Source organism: Periplaneta americana, chromosome 14 (assembly GCF_040183065.1).
Source record: "Periplaneta americana isolate PAMFEO1 chromosome 14, P.americana_PAMFEO1_priV1, whole genome shotgun sequence".
Lineage (NCBI taxonomy): Eukaryota > Metazoa > Arthropoda > Insecta > Blattodea > Blattidae > Periplaneta > Periplaneta americana.
This window is the reverse complement of record NC_091130.1, coordinates 72,192,476-72,207,508: the sequence shown is the minus strand read 5'-3', so window position 1 is coordinate 72,207,508 and position 15,033 is coordinate 72,192,476. Positions and strand designations below refer to the sequence as shown.

Below are 15,033 nucleotides of genomic sequence, written 5' to 3'. Positions count from 1 at the left end.
TCAATTCAGTAGGTTTATTGTACACAGGAATTCATCACTGATACCCATGATTTTTATTTGCATTTCAGGAGGCATTGATTGACTTGTCATTGTTTCTGGTTCTAATATCTAAACTCTTATTCAGGGCAGTTATAGAAGGAATTTTCTAAGATATTTTATTGGAGTTAGGGCATAGGCCCTTAATAAGAGATTTAGCCCTTCTTATAACTGGTACTGGTACTTAATTAGTCTTCTGAAATTTATGAATGCACATTTCCAATATGTTGAGTTCAGTATTTATGGGAAAAGTGATAAAATGCTCTAGTCGTCTAGTCAATTATAAATCCATAAAGTTTACATACATTACATTCTCCTTTGTGCCCTTCAGGCAGTCCGGCACATATCTGACTGGTGTGAATTATGTCATTCAGGATACTGCGACATTCTTCGTCGGAGAATGTCAGGATATCCACTGTCTGCAAGTTGTCTGGTCGCTCTCCTCCTGTCTATAAATAGGTAAATCAAAATAAGGTTCCATGCATGTCTAAAAGAAACATATCAATGTAATGGTAAAGTAAAAGATAATTTTGAACAGTAAAAAATTATAAAATAAAAAGTGGAATTGTGGAGACAAGCTAAGGCATTCATGCATAGTAGTTACAGCCTAGACATGATTCTGCTTTCCATGCCCCATAACTTGGTATGAGTTCTATATTACACATAAATCTAGTTTCCCGTTGGCGAACTCCCTTATGTGTAAGAGGACGAGAAAAAATTCCTGTTGTTTCTCGCAACACCAAGTTTCTTGTCTACAGTAGTAACCTTATTTAACTATTGGTAATAATAAAAATGCAATTTTTACATACAAAATGAGGAAAATTACTGCAATTAAAAGGAATTAATTTTTATAGGATTAACACAGTAAAGCAGTCATAACGTTAATCAGTGATTGTACAAGTGTTAAAAGAGTGTATCCAAGAATGAAGAATAAAAAGAATTGTAATGAAAAGGGGACGACGAGCTCTTGATTTAGGATCAAAACCACATTCAAAGAAAGATCTATTCCATCAACTGCAGATATTATTCCTTACCTTCTCTGATAATTGAGGAGATAGACCTCGAAATGTTGGATTCTTCTGCCCAACAAAGTTACAATAATAATTTCAAGTTCATTCGAAGAAACCTGCCTCTGAATCCAACACAAATCCGATAGAAGTCCATAATTGATCCTCAGATCTTTTGCTAATAAGTCGTCAGTTAATTGACATACGGCTGGGTGCTTGAAGTATGTGAAATTAATTCTGTGACGCGTTATATTTTAGAAGTAAATTCATACTCACAGACGTGCGTCCCCAACCCACAACAGTGACAGATGTCCTTGGGGATGTCTCTTCTCCCTGTTGCAATTGTGGAAGCGGCTGTACGAGATCATTGAACTCCAAAGGAGTCTGCAACTGAATCAAGTACGAATTTGTCAGATGAAACCTTCCATAAATGCAAAACAAATGTAAGAATTACAATTTTTTTTAACCAGTTTGATGTGCTCATTTATTTGGAATAGCGTATCAGAAAAACAGCTTTGTTATTACTGGTAACACAACGCTCAATGTAAATCATTATATGGAATGAAGATTAGATGTATTAATTCATTAAAGAATTCCTCAGTACTTGGATATTTTTCAATAGAATTCTGAAATTGTCCACTTCCCCATTGTAATCCAATATTATGATTGGTTTTCAATATTGAACAATGTACAGACTGTTCCGAAAATTCCTGTACTTATAGATAAGCAACGAAACATTATATGAACCGAGGAGTAACATAGCAAAACATGCATTTGCACTAGACTCTTGTATACAGGTAATAAAACTGTTGAGCATTAGTTACTATTCCGTGTCGAGCTTCGAACCAAAGGAGAGGAGAAACAAGCGAAGATTGGTAAAGATGAAAATCCTTTCTGGTTTTCTTGCAATATATTCCGAATAATTATCCCTGGACCAAAGAGTTTTGAGTATCGTTTAGCTGGAAGAAAAACAATCTCTGATCAGTATGACAGTAGCCTTTTCCCTCGACCAAAAAATTGTGCTTTTCCTTTCAACAAAAAAGCAAATCAGTGAATGAAAATTAGTTATTTATACTACAGTTGGCTATGATTTCTCGCAACATTACGGCATGGTTTTAAGATATTTACCTGTATTTTTATGTCGTTCCTGCATTTGTTATTAAAAATAAACATAATGTCCAATCAGAAACATTTGAGAAAAGACTGATATTGACAGTATGAGTGCATGAATGACTATATAGGTAATCTAGTGGAAGCAATGTGAGTGAAGATGTTTGAGGATTTTCAACGGCATTTTAACTGAAAAACCCCCAACAAAAGCAACAGCTCTTGCTGTACTAAGGATTACCCATATCCCGAAAACTGACAGCACGAATTAGCAGAAATCCAGAAACCATCAAGTCAGTCAAGCGTTTGCCCAGAAAATTTGTGTGACAACATTCTACGGAGCTGAGATAGCAAGACCCACTTAATAAAGGTGTTTGCAGAGAGATCTTGAACGCCATCCTTATTGTGAGTTGACTGATCAAAATTTGGAGGAGGAGCTATGCTTGTGAGAATTTGCTTCAAATGTTTTGCACAAGTCCTTCTTGATGCATGGTATGTTTTACCAACGGATATGCAATTTATTGGAGTAGCCACTGCTGAAATGTTGAATTTTGGAGTAAAGAAAATTCTCACTTTTACGAATAAGTTGGGAATAATGTACCTCATATTATGGCATGGGTAGCAGTTAGTACTAGACACTTAATATATAATTTTTCTTTTTGGATCTGTGACACAAAAATTACAAATTTTCTCAAAATAACAGGTGTAATCAATAAAATTCTGAAACCATCCGAAATCCAAACATACAACACTTTGGCCGTATCTACACTTTTGTAAGAATCTGAGATTTGAACAATAAGAGAACAAGATAAATTCAGAATAAGGATAGCAGAGATGAAATTTTTAAGAAAGACTGTAAAATATACATCACTAGACTACAAAGAAAATCAAGAAATTTTATCAGAACTCAGAATGAACCCAGTTTTGGACATGATTCAAAATTGGACCAGAAGTGAAAGAAGTCAAGGTCGACCTCTCAAAAGACTTCTGGATTGATGCATTATATGATTGGAACATGCCATTGTGCCTACATCTTTGATTCTTTAATGATGATGATGGTGATGACAATGGTCATGATGGATCTGTAACACAGCACAGTTATCAGGACATGCTTAGTGGATAGTTAGTTCTACAACTCCATAACCTTTGCATCAATGATTACTGGATATAGCATAATGGATTGCTCCCTTCAGTTCACTTTGATGTTTCAAAAGTACAGATGTACACTGTGTCCACAGAAACATTCTATGTTATAAATTTGTAACTATGCATAGGTATTACGAAATTCTTACCAGTGTCATTAGAAAGAAAGGCTCAAAGAATTTCAGGGAATATGTAATTGTAATTATTGACAGAAAACAATAAATGGCACCATAAGAAGAAAAAAGATGCTGTTCCCGCTCTTGTGCTAGTCATTGTGGTATGTGGTATTTTTGGATAGAAGCAAATTGTGTTAACTAATGTGTTTACATTTAAACTCAATGTGAATTTTGCAGCATTTAGAGAGTTAAGGCAGCAAACCCACAGGAACGTAGTTGGTGTGTATTGGAATACCATAGCACATGGAGTGTAGCGAGAGTTCAGCATGCCTCCAAATGGAAGTTTCAACATTTGGCATCTACTGACAGATGATTTCGTAGAGCATGGATGCATATGTGATCATAGGAAAGGCCATTCAGGAAAACGACCTGTCAATGCGAAAATTGTGGAACATGTGCAGAGGCAATTGTACGTAGTTTTAAGAAATCTGTGCACAGAGCTAGCCTACAGTTAAACATCCCTAAATCCACATTGTTCAAGATCCTATGTACTCATCTGAGGTTTCACCCCTACAAACTGTGATTAGTGCATAAGTTGAAACCTGATGACTCTGCAAAACGACTAGCTTCCTGTGAATATTTATTGACACTATTGGAGGATGATGACCTGTCAACTAAATTCATTTTTAGTGACTAGGCAACGTTCGACATTAATGGAAAAGTAAACACAATGTTAAGATTTGGGGGAGTGAGAATCCACATTTCATTTTGGAGGTTGAACATGACTCCCCTAAGCTAAATGTGTTTTGTGTCGTATCGAAATGGAAAGTGTATGGTCCGCTTTTGTTTCAAGAGAACACTGTCACTGGTATGAATTGTCTTGTTATGCTCACTGAGTGGCTTTTTCCACAATTGGAAGAAGAAGAAGGCAACGAATTTCTCTTCCAACAAGACGGTGCACCTCCTCATTGGCAAATCGATGTTGGGAAAGTTCTGAATGAACAACTTGCAGGAAGATGGATTGGACACCAGTGGCGTAGCATGAAATTTTGAGCAGGGGAAGCTAACTCAAGTTGTCTTTCATGTACATATGAGAAAACATATTACAAAAATATAGTCTTAAAATAAAAAGTAGTCAGTGTCAAGTCAGCAGTCCGAAGATTGCTTGGAACCTCGTAAGTAACACCAGTAAGCCATGACCTCAAATGATACGTAGTAAAATATGATTTCATGGTTTACACACATCTCTAACAAATAGACACTGTCATTTGTTTTTTAAATCGCACTTTTGTTCGTAAGTCAGTCTTGATAATAGAATTGTCCTAAAAATTCAAGTAAATTGGTGTCAGGAACTGTTATTTCACTCATTACTTATTATATCAGCCACAATGCACACTAACACTTCAACTAAACACAACTCACGAAAGGGATAACTCGGAAACTAAATTATTTTCAATGTAAAAGCTAGCTTCTTCTGTGCCTTGCGACCAGGGTAGTTTAGATGGAAAATCTGCGGGGTGGGTTACACAGAAGAATGAGTGAAAGAAACCAGTCTGCTTGGAAGCTGGTGTGTGCAGGCTTCTTGTTTACTGCTGCATCACGAATCATCTTGAGCTGCCCATCACAATATTTAACGCATAAATATAAGCTCTATTAAAATTAATAAATAATTTTGTTCATAAACTGCAGGTTTATTATGAAATTACTATTAACTGGGGAAGCTAAGCTTTTTAGCTTACATTGACGCTACACCACTGTTGGACACGCCGGAAACCACAGAGGTCCTCTGACTTAATCGTATATGACTTCTTTTTATGGAGTTACACGTACCATCTTAAAATCTGCAAGAGCTGTAACTTTGTATCCCTGCTGCCATCGAATCCATTTCATTAGATATGCTGGAGGACGTGTGGTATGAGTGGGAATATCTCGTTGAAGTCTGCAACTTCACACGTGGGAGCCACATTGTGTGTTTGTGGAGTACTAAAAATATTTGAGTTTCTCATTCTAATGTCACTAGTTTCATTTAAATACGATTGTCTACAGCGACGTTATACACATTTATAATCATGGAATGTTTCTCTAGATACACTGTACTTTAATTTCGAGTTTATCTTATTTTATGTATTATATTTCAGTTACAATACTTAAAATATAGACTTAAACATTCATGCAGCTATCACATAAAAATAAATAAGAATTAACTGTCAGTTCCAGATCTCCTTTCCCATTACAGATAATATGTAATTTCGAGTGATATGGTGACTATGTGTGCCGAAATTGCATCCTGCGAGGTAGAACCCAGATTTATTTGTTTATCTATTTCTCGTTTCTTTTGTGGAATTCATAGTCTAGATGTGCTGGCCTCTTCTTCTTTCAAGTATTTTCCCTTTCCAATGATAACCGAGGTTCTTCATATACAGAGTGTTTCCGGCTGGTGTTACTAACTTTCAGGGATGATGGGGAAGGGCACATGTATCAATTTGAGATAAGGAACCCTGGTCCGGAAATGACTGAGTCGAAAGTTATAAGCAAAAATAGTTGTGTGGAAATGAAATTGTAATTTGGCACCACGTGCCTTCCTTTCCTTAACCTTTTGGACAGTTTTTGAGAACTTAATGCCGTGGTTGAGATGGATAATAACACAATTATTTACAGTACGTATGATATAAGCGTAAATTTTTTTTAGCGTTATATAAATGAGATGTAAATCTGTTCTTGTTTACTCCGATTCATTTAGTGTGACACGTGGTGGGATTTCAGTATAGTAAGATCAGCACGATCCACTTAGGATGAGAGAGAAATAGGTATGAACAAAATTGTACATGTGCAGATAGTTTACAATCGAAGCTATTGTACGTGTGTCTGTTTCACACGGCTTCAAAGCCTGGGCCTTATTAAAAGTGTCGTAAATAGACGCCGGTACTAACCTGAATGAGAGCTATGTCATTCTCCCAGTTGTTGGAACTGTTGTAGCCTTCGTGTACCTTGTATTTCTGCACTGCCTGTCTGACGCCTCCCTTACTCAGTAATACAGTTCCGGCAAGCACAGACAGCTTTTCGACATCCCTGAGACCAAGAAAATAAAGTTAATTTGCTTGTACATAACATTACGGCAGTGATGTCAAAGCAAGCGCGTTTTTCTGACCTTGTCGTGCGCGGTCATCAGGCGCTAGGCATGGAAGGAGGAAGAATTATGTAAATGAATAAGCAGCCTGTTGGATTAAGAAAACAGTGGTGTACAAGCTTCAAACGCAACGTAAAATTTTATATCGTTAGTTTCATATGGCTTCTTTCTGTTTGATATTGTCTATATTATCTGTAAAACAACAGTACTAACACCAGTTTCTTAATATTGCTATTGTGTTTTAAACGTTAATAACAGAATAAAGAGTTAAGAAGGATATTCACATAAATTTCATAATAGTATAACTATAATGTACTAATTGAATGAAACACATCATTCATAAAGAAAGTGATATCCCAAAAAAAGAGATTGAGTATGACGTGATAAGTTGGAATTGATATTGGTGGTATTTTTAGCCTTATAAAAGTAACCAATAAACTAATCAAAACAATATTATTGTACAAAGCAAAGTTACCTAGGTATATGCTTTAACTGTGACTAATATTACATAACGAAACTCTTATCAGCTTTTAAGGTGATATTGGTGCGCAAATTCCTATCATCAGAATATTAAATCATTTTCTCGAAATCTGCTGAAGCTATAGAGCTGACGTTTTTACAACACATGGGCACATATCTTTTATTTATAATGTAACAGTAGTTGCTTTGTTAATTCATTTCCTTACAAACATTTTCCATGCGAATTTTTCAAAATTTTTAATACCCTACCTTCAGTAATACGTACCTATTTACGATATATTAGACTTCAGTGGCGGTTCCTCGGGGGAGGGAAGGGAGGAACGTCCTCCTCACATTTTCTTCTTTTGAAAGTAAATACCAAATAAAATATGTGCCTTGAAATTCGAGGAAGATTCGATCATTTTTAAGTTCACAGCTATAAAAAAACTCGGTTGATCGAGTTTTATACGACGCGCGCTCATATGCTGTAGAAAACTGTGAGAAAGATGCGAGATTGTTTGTGTAGAGGAAAGGCACTCCATTCCTCCTCTACTGCAGTTAACACACATAGGCAACAGCGCACTAGCGGCCAGAGAAAGAAGCAGAGTTTTAAAGCAAGTAAATGAACGGAGAGGGAGGAGATCCTCCTCTGAATCTGTCATGGGCGGGAAATAGAAACCGACTGGTCGTGCAGCAATCTCGCTACCGCTGCCACCTAATGATGTTCATTCAACCGGACTATACACATCTAGGAGGAGACACAACAAAAACAGTTTTAACGCAACGCTATGAAAGACACCATGTAAACTTTTTTTTTTTAAATTATAAATCAAAAATATTATTCATTGCACTTTATATAGGCTCTACTATTCATGGTTTGAAACTTTCGTGGATATTTGAAAGTTAAAATGGGGTTTATGTAAAACAAAGAGAAAGTAGTTTTACGTAGTTGGCCCCTGAAATTCACTTCTATTCATTGTTTACTAGACAGGGCAACAGCCAAGTTGTCAGTTTTGTACAAATATATTTGAAACTGAAAGTAGGTACTCCAAACTACATTATTTTTAACATAAAAAAATTAATTGGACACAGGCACTTTGAACAATAATGATAGTATGATTTTACAAGAACTGACATTCTTCAAAAGTATGTGATACTGAACTTTAAAATGTACATGTGGCAATACAGACCACGTGGGTGGGTGCAGTGTTCTCGCTTTCCTCAGATTATTTCCCATTCCCATTTCCATTTTTCCGTAAAACGGTTCCGGTTACGAGTTAGTAGCTAGTCTCTTCCAACACGTGTGATGCTGTAGTGTGCTCGAAAAATGCTACGAGGTTGTGAATTTCCTTGTAATTGTTAATTTGTGCAATTATTCAACAATGAATGGAAGTGAAATCATAATATATTTTGGACAATTTAGGAAACTCAGTTTACAAGAACAGATTATTGCTATACAGAAGGGAAGGCCAACCTTAACACTACCTGGTCTTACATGTATGCATGTAGGCTAATTTGTAGCATGTTTCATTCAAGAAGGTGTCATTTAGTGCTGTTAATTTCTTTCCTCCTCTTAAGAAATATGCAGGAGCCGCCACTGTTAGACTTACGAAAACATTGCTTCAGTATCTGTAAGGCTACTAAATAAACATATCTGAAAATTTCACTTTTCTGTAAAAAAAGTTGAGGAAATATTCCTTGTGAATAAAAGAGCAAACTTGTGAAAAATGAGCATTAAAATTAAAACTTACATTATTATAATGCACTTACACTTCTCAGACAAATCTAAAAATTAACATGGATACAGTTTTAATAAGTTCTCTTCCCTTTATCTATTGAATCAGTGCTGGCCATCCCTGTATATAGCTCGACCAAGCGGCATATACTACCTCTTTCGTCTGTCTCTTTTCTTTTCACTGTAAAGTGCTCAGCTATCCTGAGCTCTAAAGCGTGTGCTTGTACCTATGGGCATCTTTTGACATGACTGCATTAGGGGGAAAGGAACCAGCTACTCTACCCCATTATCTCCTGACCTAGTTGCCTCATAAGTGATATCAACAAGGCATCACTTGTGAGGTTCAGACCTGTCTTCGGACAGTTGACAAAACAAAAAAATATTAATATGATATGTGAGTCAGTTTTTGTGCCGAAAATCTAGGCTCAAATTTCGGCAAGCTGTTTCGCCCGTGGCCTCTCTGTTTTCCACTGTGTCGACTCGGGTTCGATTTATGTCTGGGTCATGAAATTTGTTGCGAAAAACGCGGATGCGAGATATTTTTCTCGGAGTTCTCCCGTTTCCCCTCACCATTCATCATTCCACCAATATCACACAATCATCCTCACTCTTCGAGGTCCCAAGCTAGCCTGCAGAACTAATAAAAAATGAAAATTGTACACATTCTATTTAATAATAGTATATTATGAAACCAGTTTATAATGTTATATTTTATTGCATGAGTGAATGTTTAGGAAACGAGTAAATTTCCAAATTTTGATTAAAGCAATAATTGTATATCATTTTTTGTTATTTTTAACGACACTGTATCAACTACTAGGTCATTTAGCGACAATGAAACTGGTGATAGCGAGATGATATTTGGTGAGATGAGGCCGAGGATTCACCACAGATTACCCGACATTCGCCTTACGTTTGGGGAAACCTCGGAAAAAGCCCAACCAGGTAATTAGTCCAAGCAGGAATCGAACCCACGCATGAGCACAGCTCCAGATCAAAAGGAAAGCGTCTCTGCCGACTGAGCTATGCCGATGGCTAACTGTATATCACTATAAACGTGTTTCATACGTTATTTATTTGTACGACAGCATTATAAAACAGATAGTAAAGAAATAATATAGCCTAGCAAATTTCTAATAATGGGTAGTTCGACATCATGATCTATTAAGAATGTGTTGCTATGACAACAGTGATGTATTAGATATTATTATACAGCAAATCGTTTCATAATATTTATGCAATCCTAGCATTAAAACACACTTGTTATGACCTATAAATCGTGCTCAATTGACTTAGTTCTGGCACTGGTGCCAGAAAAGGTTACCTAGGAACTAGTATTCCATGATGTCATCACCGTCTTCACAACACAATTTTGTACAACGTACCTGTAAGAAAAAGCTTCTAAACAACAAACTAACATTGTCTTAGAAACGGTTACTTAGCAACCATGCAGTATATTACGTCATATCTAGTATTCATGTCTCTACTTACTACGTCATAACATTACATTTTGTAAATTCATAATAGTTTTTTTTACATATTTTAATGCTAGAATAACATAAAACTTTGTATGTAACAAGTGTGTAATCTTCATTATAAACACTCGTGAAAAATAGGGCTGTCGTTTACACTCATGCGCTAAACATTCACTCATGCCGTAATGACCAAGATTATGCACTACTGTAAATATAATTTTCCGAATTTTTATATTATATCTACTGAATTTATTACTTTCACTAGTCTGTCCTTGCTGAACAACATAATTTAATTTTGTACTACTAATAAACAAATCAATTATTTATATTCAAGTGTTAGAAGTAGTGTACGAAAGATTCAACATGGAAAATCAATTAAGCTGATAAGAATACACAGAAAATGGTTATGACTAGGCTTGTAATGTTGGGGACCGATAGGGTGCGTTACGGTGGTTTCAAGTTGACTATCCGTTCACCAGCATGCATAAACAATGTACCTGCTGAATACTCCGTTCGCCAGTCACTACCGTAGCATACGTAAACAGTGTTCGTGCTGAATAATAATGTCGAAGGTTGAAAGTTCTCGGCGCATATTTTTATAGCGGAATTTGGTGAGTGTTTGAAGTGAATCACGGGAAAATTACATGTAAATTATGTAATACAAACATATGAGGTGACAAGCGATATTATATACAGAGACACTGTAGCACAAGAAAAGAAAGGAGGAAACTCAAACCCACGAATAATTGTATGTTAATTCTTCTGCACATAATGAAAGATACGTAAAAATATATGCTATTTAGTGTATATTTACTTTTAAAGCTGTCCAGATTTGTTTATGTGCACCTTGTTATTCGCGTAATAGATCGCAGAATCAAGTCAATGTCCTCGTACTAGCTCACGTCCCCGACCTATGTGCCATGCTGCAATCAACTTGTGTAATCGGTCCTCAACATTATAAGCCTAGTTATAACAAACAAATTATTGATGTCACTCAGACACGAAGCACGTCGAACACTTACACACAACGCAAACAGAAATCGAACTGACATTCTCGGCTCTCGCTTCATAATTATTTTTCTCGGTTGTTAATATTGGTCACTGGGTACTGTTTTTGTTTGTCTTTGTGCTTCGAAAGGCTTTTTTTTTTATTGATACGCAGCTGTGTAAACATCATTCGTGGAAGATCATAATAATCCATTTTGAATCTTGCGTAGGCCTACACTACTTTTAACACTTGAATATAATTAATTAAATACGACCACACAGGTGTATACAAACTCACATGTAATAGTTGCGATAAGTTCTACATAGGACAGACAGACAGATCATTCCAAACACGCTACAAAGAACACATTAAAGCAATAACCACAGGACACAATACATCTACATACGCCGATCACATAACCAATTCTAACCATACATACAATAACATAAATACTGACATGGAAATCCTACATATACAACCCAAGAACCAAAAACTCAACACACTAGAACAATACAAAATATACAAACACACTAAAACACACCCCGATCAAATTCTCAACACACAGATCAATTTCAGTACACACACACTATTCGACTCCACTATTCAACACCTTTCAACAATAAAACACACCCACTTAACAGGCAGCGAAGTTCGAAATGACGCCGTGATTTAGTAGGCTATGAGGATGGTGCGTGAAGCACTGAAACAGCTGTAAGCCGGACAAATCTTACATAATTAACACGAGTAAGTCCACTAGTTAATCAATTAATTAAGATCATAATAGTTATTTATGCAACAAGTGGTTAATCTTGATGACTATGACATGAGTGAGTGTTATAATAAGATTATCCACTAGTTGGATACAACACTTTAGCATCTTAGCATTATAAATTGTAGGAAAGAAATTATGAAAGAAATTCAATTCGGGATCCATAGCTCGTCTTCATATGTTCGTATCGATTAGTTGCGCCTGGCATTGACATTGAGTAAAGAGTAGCCTAATGGATGACCATGCAGGTTATGTTACAAATGTTCCTTTATTTTGTTAATATAGTTTCTCTGAACCACAGAACTGTTGTATGTGATATTACAAAAGTGATACAAAATTGTTAAAAATTGGAAATAAATTATGTTATCTTCTCTTCTGTCCTGCATTTCATTTCTTGTTACGTCGCGCGTAGAAGCGATAACCAAGATAGCAAGCGTTCCGGTATTACGTCATAGCAATAAGTCATTCCTTTTGTCAGCACGCGTACTATAATAAGTCAATTACGCACTATTTTCAATGTAATAACAACCAGTTTATAATGCTAGGATGGCATAAAAACATTAATAATCTGGGACGCGATTTAAGACGCATTAAATGCGAACAGCTTGGCGTAAAAATGAGATTCTTGTTTCCATATACTCAGAAAAATAATGTCATTCAACCTAATCACATGTAGAGACCCTGTCATGAAGAACTTGTCCGAGCGCACGTATTATTTTTATAAGCAGCGTAAACGAATATCCGTACACGGCAATGCAGTACTGTTGCTACTGTTATTGCCGTATAAGTGAACACGCTCCAAACATCAGGAGATTTGGACAGTTACATAAATGACTATTTATGGCACAAGTTATGCCGCCATAATAGAAGTCATGACGTTTTAGTTGACATGGTAATAATTTACGGCACGGGTAAAATAATTTGGCACATTATTATGAACGATTTGACTACCGGTAACGATAAAGACTATTTATAGGTAATCCTGTCCACACCTGTGGAGTAACGGTTAGCGCGTCTGGCCGCGAAATTAGGTGGCCCGGGTTCGATTCTCGGTCGGGGCAAGTTACCTGGTTGAGGTTTTTCCGGGGTTTTCCCTCAACCCAATATGAGCAAATGCTGCCACCGTCGAGGCTCAGTCGGTTAAGGCGCTTCCCTGCCGCTCTGAAGTTGCGCTCGGGCGCGGGTTCGATCCCCGTTTGGGCTGATTACCTGGTTGGGTTTTTTCCGAGGTCTTCCCCAACCGTAAGATGAATGCCAGGTAATCTATGGCGAATCCTTGGCCTCATCTCGCCAAATACCATCTCGCTATCATCACTCTCATCGACGCTAAATAACCTAGTAGTTGATACAGCGTCATTAAATAACCGACTTAAAAAAATGAGCAAATGCTGGGTAACTATCGGTGCTGGACCCTGGACTCATTTCACCGCCATTATCACCTTCATCTCATTCAGACGCTAAATAACCTAAGATGTTGATAAAGCGTCGCAAAATAACCTACAAAAAATATAGGTAATGCCAATGTACAAAAAAAAAAAACTATTAAATTTCTACAAGCCCAGGTGGAATTTATGATGATCAAATACGATGTTGAATAGATTTTCACGAGGCATTTCGTTATTTGCCATCATCATCGTCTTCATCATTATCATCATAATCATCATCATAACTACCACGACTACTATCATCACTGTAATCAATATCACCACCATTGTTATCACACTATCATCGTCAACACCACCACTATCAGCATCACTGCTATCATCATCACCATCATCATCATAATTATCATCACTGCTGTTATCAGTTCATCACTACCATAATTGTCACTACCACCACTACTATAATTATCTTCAAATCATCACTGCCATCATCATTACCACTACCACCATCATTGTCACTACCACCACCACCACCACCACCACCACCACCACCATCACCATCTTCAAAAAGTTTGCCTTATAAGTCCGTTACACTTATGCAAGTAATCTTCGCATCGTCTTCAAGGACGTCCAACATGTCTGTTTTGTGAAATCAGTTACTTAACGACACTGCATCAACTACAAGGTTATCTAACTTCATGTAGTTACCCAAAATTCGTCGTACAGTTTGTTGAGGAAAACCCATATGAAAAACTCCTAGGGCCGTATTCATAGACATTCTTAGCGCGGGCTTCCGGTGGATTATCAGCGAACTAACGTTTTTCGTAATGTGTTAGCGATATAATATGATATGAAACCCGTACAAGTAACCAGTCGATAGCCGTGGCTAGTTTGGCACGCTCGTAGCGCGGGCTAGCGAAATGTCTATGAATAGCACCCCTAATAATTAATCATCACAAGTATCTCATTCGCGATTGACAAAGAAAATTGTAGAGAATATCTAAGTGTAGAGAGAGAACTATTGCCAACACCTCTGGCTAGTCCCATAGTGGGTCTGCTTCTTTGCTACACTATAGATTGTAATGCAAGTTTATTTCTACGAAACGTATTAAATAAACAAGTTACTTACTTTCCTACTACACAATGGGCAGCTGTGAGACACCAGGTAGGTGTCAGTATGGTGGCCCCGCAGAAATGCTCTCCGTTGTTTTGAAGAGACACCTAGGAAATGAATAATTTTTTCAGATTTGTAAAGCAAAAGAGAAAGATTAGCGAGAAAGTGTTTTATGATATTTTTAAATACATTGGTCACACTTTTCATTGAGATTCGTAATAGGTCGTCGAATTCTTAAACTTAGTTACAAATGGCTTGTAGAGAATCCTGACGTTCATTGTCGCCCTTTCATAAGCCCGCCATCGGTTCCTATCCTAAACAAGATTAATCCAGTTCCTAGCATCATATCCCAACTCCATCAAATCCATTTTAATATTATCCCCCTATCTACGTCTCGGCCTCCCCAAAGGTCTTTTTCCCTCAGGTCTCCAAACTAGCACTCTATACGTATTTCTGTATTCACCCATACGTGATACATGTCCTGCCCATCTCAAACGTCTGCATTTAATGTTCCTAATTATGTTAGGTGAAGAATAAAATGCATGCAGTTCTGATTTGTGCAACTTTATCCATTC

The 15,033-nt window shown here is 36.8% G+C and overlaps 1 protein-coding gene across 1 annotated transcript in view; it reads right to left on the bottom strand.

Moving 5' to 3' along the window:
* Nucleotides 1–15,033, bottom strand: part of LOC138713453 (trypsin-1-like) — a 45,266-nt gene that overhangs the window by 8,331 nt on the left and 21,902 nt on the right. Inside the window, exons 3-6 of the mRNA XM_069845566.1 lie at nucleotides 14,474–14,565; nucleotides 6,340–6,478; nucleotides 1,320–1,433; nucleotides 342–485 (exon numbers count right to left, since the gene is read on the bottom strand). Coding sequence (XP_069701667.1) covers nucleotides 342–485; nucleotides 1,320–1,433; nucleotides 6,340–6,478; nucleotides 14,474–14,565 — 489 coding nt within the window. The remainder of the gene's footprint in view (nucleotides 1–341; nucleotides 486–1,319; nucleotides 1,434–6,339; nucleotides 6,479–14,473; nucleotides 14,566–15,033) is intronic.